Raw genomic sequence first — 6,591 nt, 5'->3', positions numbered from 1 at the left:
TAGCAGGTGTAGGCTAAACTTTATTTGCACCTATTATCAGATTCGTTCAAAGACCTCGTCGTGAAGAAAAACTTACTTATTTTGGGAAAGGACATATGGAAAAAGGATGAAAGCAGGGGTGTTCGTGTCAAAAAGAAAATGTTGGACACCAACAACAAGGTGGAGGCTAAAAAAACCCGGCTGGTAAGTGGATATGGATGAGTCTCTATGTAATATTGACAATTTGATAGTGATAGTAATTTCTTAATTTGCCAGAAGATTCCATGCATGTAATATTAAATATGAGCCTATCTAAACATCCATTGAGGAAAAATCTCCTATACTCTTGTCATCAGAGTCTCTAACTAACGTTACCTCAGTTAGTTCACAACTGTGTGCACTTTGTGAAAAAACGGATGCATTATCATGTTAATTTTTAAAATTCTTTCCTGAAGAGTAGTACTTTGTTTTTCTCTATTTGTACTTAAATTGGGGAATTGTATGCATTATGGAGCAATAAACACTATGTTTAATTCATAGTCGAAGCTATAGAGACATCTCTCATGCAGAAAGTCCACAAGTAAGACATACAATTAGAAAAGGGGGAAAAATTTACAGTAAGGCCATTTCATAAAAAGCCAAAGAACATGAAGTTATGAGTTTCTAAAAAGACATGCAGCATTTGTATTCACACTGTTCTAATCACATTAAGTTTATAAATAAAGTGTGTCATGCTGCCATCTGACAACAAAGCAGTAATCTCAGACATAACAAAAATTGGTCAAATAAAGCTTTGGCCAGACATAGATTCATTGTGACTGCTGCCAAAATATTTTCGAATCAGAAAAAAACCTGCTTCAAATTTCAGTATACCAGCATGAATGTGACATTGTGAAGATGTTAACAATTTTTTTATTTATTACCCCCTACATTTTTTTCAGGCAAAGCAAACCAAGATTAAAGAAGCAGCCAGAGACCAGGTGTTACAAAAACTGAAGAATTCCCTTTCTCAGAGCAGGGCCGTAGACACACAAGATCAAAGCACCAGCTCTGAGGATGAAGTTCCACAATGTCTTCATAACGTATGCATACTGTTTTATTGATTATTTGTCTACATTTTTTTGTGGTTTGAATGTTTTATAAACTGGACCGCAATAAAAATAACTCTTAATTCAATCAGAATAAGCATTTATATAGCTGCTTATAGTTTTTCTTTATTTTTTCCTTATTAACATTTTTGTCCAGGTAAAGCAAGCAAAGACTAAGAAGGCTGCCAGACCCCTGGCATTCACTTCCGATCATCATATCAGTTCTGATGAGGTCACAAATATAGCGAGCCCACTCCGTCACACCAGTTCTGATGATGCTACAAACATAGGGAGTCCTGAAATGGTGAGTCATATTTCTTTCTTAGCTGTTATCTATGTACTTTCCTGTACACAAATTGTTTCTCTATTGATTTTCACACATCTCTTAATACTTTTTTTTAGTTTCAGGCCAATGACTTAGATGAAGACTTTGGTCTAACCTCAACCCAGAGAAAGGCAAGATGACTTTTTTTAAGGGTTTTTATCCATTTCTGTCACCTGATGGGGTTTGTGCTCTTTTGGCTTTTTGACTTTATTACTTTGATTTTGGCCAGTGACCAGTGAATTTTTGGCAGGCCAAGTAAAATTTTGAAGCATTGGCCCAAGCAGGGCAGTAGCAAAAGTCCTTAGCATTAAGGCCTGCCGCTGTTTTACAGTGGAATTTAAATTTGAGCATCATAATTTTTTTTCTCAGTTTCTTTCCTGCTTTTTTTTATTGTAACAAACACGTTAACGAGATATGTGACTTTAATAAAAAGTTTAAATGTGCTTATATTTCATTGTTTGTTTGCAGATAAAGGACTCTAACACTGGGCCGAAAATGCTGTTCCAAATGGATGAAGAAATTCTGACATCCCTTCGTGGTAGGTTTTTTCATGTTGGCATTGGTGGGATTGACATTACAGTGCAAAGTGCCACAATACGCATGACTGCCCTGCACTGAACATTAGTACCAATATTTATATAATACTGGCCAGCTTTTACATTTCATCCATCTGTCAAATGCCTAAGATGCACAAGACAAATGTTCTTATTAGTCAAACAACACTAACTTACCTTTTTTCCCCTTACTGTCACATAGAGCTCCCAGAAATGATTAAATCAATGAAGGAGTGTGTGCAGTGTGTCCAATCATTGATTGCCTCACCCGGTGGGATCCCCTCATCAGGAATGTCATCTGTCTCTAGTACTTTGGCCAGTGAAATTGAAATGGTATGTTACACTTAAGGGCTAAGATCTACAGTATAGTCAATTCATAGATGTTTAGAATGCAGAATCTCTACCATGTAATTTTATGTTAAAATGGATTAATATTAAAGTGATCCATCTGTCAGGGACTCAATTCATTACTTGCTTGCTGTTCTTTCACATTTGATTGCCTTTAAATGGCTTAAATTGATTGAGAGTTTAAACTGGTAAGGTTACAAGAGTAACCACAAATATTAACAGTCTGTCATACAACTCTATAGTGAAACTTACTTACTGCTAGCATTGTTTTTCCAAAAAAGCTTGTTTTTTGCACATATTGGAATAAAATGTATTCATCATAGGTATCTCCCTACTATGTATTAATTTGTCAGTTGAGTCTCTCTTTCTCTCTCCCTCCTGCTCTTTATACAGCACTCCTTGGCTGGAAGTGGAGTGAGTGTTCCGAAGAGGGCCTTCCAGCGGCTGAACAGATCTCGGATCACAATTTTTGCCCAGGAGCTGGCTGTTCTGGTGTTCACAAAGGAACTGCTGGCAGAGTCTACCCTAACAGGAAAATCTGGAAGAGGGGGCCCCCCCAAAAAACAGCTGGATGTTGAAAAAGTGCAGGCCATAACAGGTCTGCAATTTTCTTGAGTTAATTATTTGTAAATTAAGTAAATGTTAGGGTCTGAGTATCAACTTATGATTCAATTTTATATTGATTAATTGGGATATATCTTTTGACAGTAAGGAAAAGCTTTCTGAAGGGAAACAAACTCAGTTGTACTACAATATTACCACAATTAAGCTTAACAGTAATTTTTAGCTCTGTAATGACATAAATATTGATTGGATCACATGCCACTTGAACTGAGGCACTACAGCAGTCTCTCACACCAAAGTGTTATTTATTGTTTGAAATTCTTAATGAAATGAAAAGAATTTGAGACATACTTTTTCTTAACAAAAGTAAAAAAAGCACAAGGCTTATTGCTATTTACTGAATAAGAGGGATGCTTGATGTTCATTCATCAACTGAAAACAGCTAGACTGAAAAATGTATTATTGGGATTTAAGAAATGACATCAGTTCATCAAAATACGAATCGGTTACAATTGAAAGTCAGTATTTTTAAACCAGCCATAATAGCCTTTAAATACAGTATACAACAGAAGTGAGTATACCCCTGCTCAATATTAAATATAAGAAAGTAAATACATATATGCATTACATTACTGCAGAACAAGTACATATGTATAATTATAAACTAACATTATTGATGTGATTTTATTACAAATATGTAACTGAGTTGTGCAACAACAGTAAGTACTTCTGCAGACTGGTAGTTATCATGTCAGCCAGTATTTGGTGTATCCAAAGACATCCATCTATAAATGTCATCCCCATGCAGACCCCTTTTGTACTTCTTGCAGATGTATTTTCTGTCATTTGTTTTACTTCAGGGACTGTGTTTCCAATAGACTTTCTAACCTCTCTTTTTTTTACTATTCATAAAATAAAATGTTCCAATTATTTTGTATAGTGTTTTTCACAATACACACCATTTCAAAGCAGCTTTATAGAAAATGTACATGTTTCTTTTACAATTTAGCCTGATCAGTAATATAAATACTATACAACTTGAATGGTGTCGTATCATTTGATTTATATTGCGATGTTACCTCTCTTGTATACTCTATGTTTGATTAATACACTGGAAGCAATATTGACATGACATACTGATACATTTCCTCACTGCTATTCATGATGTACTTTAATTAAGTAGTTTGGGTTTAATACATGATGTTAACTGTCTGATGTAGTGGAAACAAAAATGTGTATGCTCTCTGACCTTACCTCTTTTACTTTGTTAACAGATGCTGTTCTTGTGGAGTTTCCACACACAACTGCGTCTGATGTGCGAGCGGCCATCAGACGCAAGTGCAACAATGAGCAATTTAGCAAGAAAAATTAAATTTTGTTTTCTTTCAGAATTCTTTTTATTTTAAAACATGGTACATTTTTTTCTGTTTTCCAATGCTAAAACCATGTGAGGTTTAAATAAACACTGTTTGAGTTGTTCATTATGTGTATCTGTCTGTTATTGAAGTTACATGTAATTTATTGTAATGACCCTGACAACAAGTGCATTCAGCATTGGGGGAAAAGTAGCATATTTTTACTCAAAAATAATGTATTTATGGTATATTACTTTTGTGTTTTGAAGACAGTCTTAATTAATTTGTAATGTACTTGTAATACAAAAAAAATACACTTTAATATCACTAATCAAGCATGCCATTATCTTACACAGGCATATACTTAAAGTGTACTAAGTATACTTGAAGTTGTTCCAATTTAGCACATAAAAGTACACTAAATATACTTATAGTTATGCTTTACTACAATTTAATTACAACTAAAATGTACTTAGCACAAAATTAGTTGTTCCAAAATAGCACACTTCAAATTAACTAATCATTAATACACTTAAAGCATACTGACAATTAGTCTGGATGCAAGTATACTTAGCATATTTTTTTTTCACTAGGGTGTGCTTCCAAGTGTACAGTAAGTTACATTTATGTATTGGCACTACTCGTGCGCAGTTGCGCAGTCTAACCTTCAGGTGGAGTCCATCTGAATACTGACGGAGTAAATGAAAGTGAAGAAGCACGGTGAGGTATGTTGGTGCTTTTCTATCATATTTTTTAAATCGCTGAATGGCTTAATTTTCATTGTTCAACAACATAACAGTCATGTTAAGTGAGTTCCATGTTTACATCACATGATAGGACTATAATAAAATTTCTCCACTGTGTTGAACTGCGATTAGCAAACTAACGTTAGCAACTGCTAATTGTTTTGATTTGTAGATGAGTTAAAGTTGTTGTGTATAAAATATAGACTAATATGGAAATTGAAACACGAATTCCACAACTAGTAGTTTGCATTGGTAAGGTAAATTAGCCTTAATGTTACCAATTGTAAATGTTTAATTTATAAATAGCTTTTAGTGTTCACTTACTCCATACACACATATATGATATATGCTCCGTTATATGTCAAAAATATATATGCCTGTAACAAATATTTTGTACAGTTATTACATGTGACCAGAAATGAATGTTTTGACTCTCTTTGGTTATTATTTTTTATTTACCTTATTGAAACTTTTCTATTTAAGTGTATTGCGTAATTTCCTGTTTTATTCTTCTGTCACTACTTATTATATTAATATGTATTTGAAAAGCTGTGAAATATTTAAATTGTGCTATAGAAATAAATTTGAATTGAAGAGATGATCAAATGTGATATGTGCTGTCTAATATTTTCCTAGTAAGGTGAACACTAATATGTTAATGTAATTTATGATTTTGAGTCACCTGTAGATGTACAGTTAAGAGGTATATTATCTACTTAATAGTCTGTTCATAAAAATACAAGTATACTTTAACTAGTAGTTTACTAAGAATACACATTGAAGTGTACTTGCAAATGTACTACAAGTATTGATCTAGTTAACTATCAGTATATCTGCAAGTTCACTTAAAGAAAGCTTACAAGCATACTTAAAATAAATCAGTAGTTTACTGCGAGTAAACTTTAAAGTGTACTTTTATAAATGATAACTGTGCTACAAGTAATGAACTAGTAGACTAGCAGTACACCTAAGAAAACCTACAAGTACTGTATACTGGGAGTAAACTTCAAAGTGTACTTTCATAGACTAAACGTGCTAAAAGTAATAAACTAGTAAACTCAGTATACCTACAGAAAACCTACAAGCATACTTGCAGTATAAAAACTGCTTAACTAATAGTTTACTGGGAGTAAACTTCAAAGTGTACTTTCATAGACTAAACGTGCTAAAAGTATTAAACTAGTAAACTATCAGTATACCTACAGAAAACCTACAAGCATACTTGCAGTATAAAAACTACTTAACTTATAGTTTACTGGGAGTAAACTTCAAAGTGTACTTTCATAGACTAAACATGTGCTAAACGTATTGAACTAGTAAACGATCAGTATACCAACAAGTTTACTTGGAGTATAGTTCTAGTACAAATGAAAACTTAAATGTAAACTTGTTGTGTACTCAAAACTGTAAAACTGTTACACTTAAAGTAAACTTAAAAGTATACTTTCATAAACTAAAATGTGGGCCAATTTAGTCCCAAGCGGTATTCAAATAGTACACTTTCAAGTATACTACTAGTCCATTGATATTAGTATACTTACTACATAAAGTATACTAAAAAAAACTTGAACTTTACTCAAGTATACTTAAAAAATTTACTTCAAGTATACTTCTTTTTGATAAGGGATATTA

At 33.1% G+C, this 6,591-nt stretch overlaps 1 protein-coding gene across 2 annotated transcripts in view; it reads left to right on the top strand.

Annotated features, from left to right (window-relative positions):
- The window catches only part of LOC130549554 (uncharacterized), a 4,723-nt gene extending 328 nt beyond the window's left edge, over positions 1 to 4,395 (top strand). The window contains exons 2-10 of one of the 2 annotated variants that reach the window (XM_057326787.1): positions 41 to 183; positions 921 to 1,061; positions 1,225 to 1,312; positions 1,358 to 1,371; positions 1,470 to 1,523; positions 1,861 to 1,930; positions 2,149 to 2,279; positions 2,688 to 2,892; positions 4,133 to 4,395. In XM_057326787.1, the coding sequence (XP_057182770.1) occupies positions 41 to 183; positions 921 to 1,061; positions 1,225 to 1,312; positions 1,358 to 1,371; positions 1,470 to 1,523; positions 1,861 to 1,930; positions 2,149 to 2,279; positions 2,688 to 2,892; positions 4,133 to 4,230 (944 nt within the window). In that variant the 3' untranslated portion in view covers positions 4,231 to 4,395. Of the gene's footprint in view, positions 1 to 40; positions 184 to 920; positions 1,062 to 1,224; positions 1,372 to 1,469; positions 1,524 to 1,860; positions 1,931 to 2,148; positions 2,280 to 2,687; positions 2,893 to 4,132 lie in introns of both variants that reach the window. The other variant, XM_057326786.1, reaches the window with a different exon arrangement.
- The last annotated feature ends 2,196 nt before the right edge of the window (positions 4,396 to 6,591 follow it).

Source organism: Triplophysa rosa, unplaced genomic scaffold (assembly GCF_024868665.1).
Source record: "Triplophysa rosa unplaced genomic scaffold, Trosa_1v2 scaffold132_ERROPOS514093, whole genome shotgun sequence".
Taxonomy (NCBI): domain Eukaryota; kingdom Metazoa; phylum Chordata; class Actinopteri; order Cypriniformes; family Nemacheilidae; genus Triplophysa; species Triplophysa rosa.
This window is presented reverse-complemented; position numbering and strand designations above follow the sequence as displayed.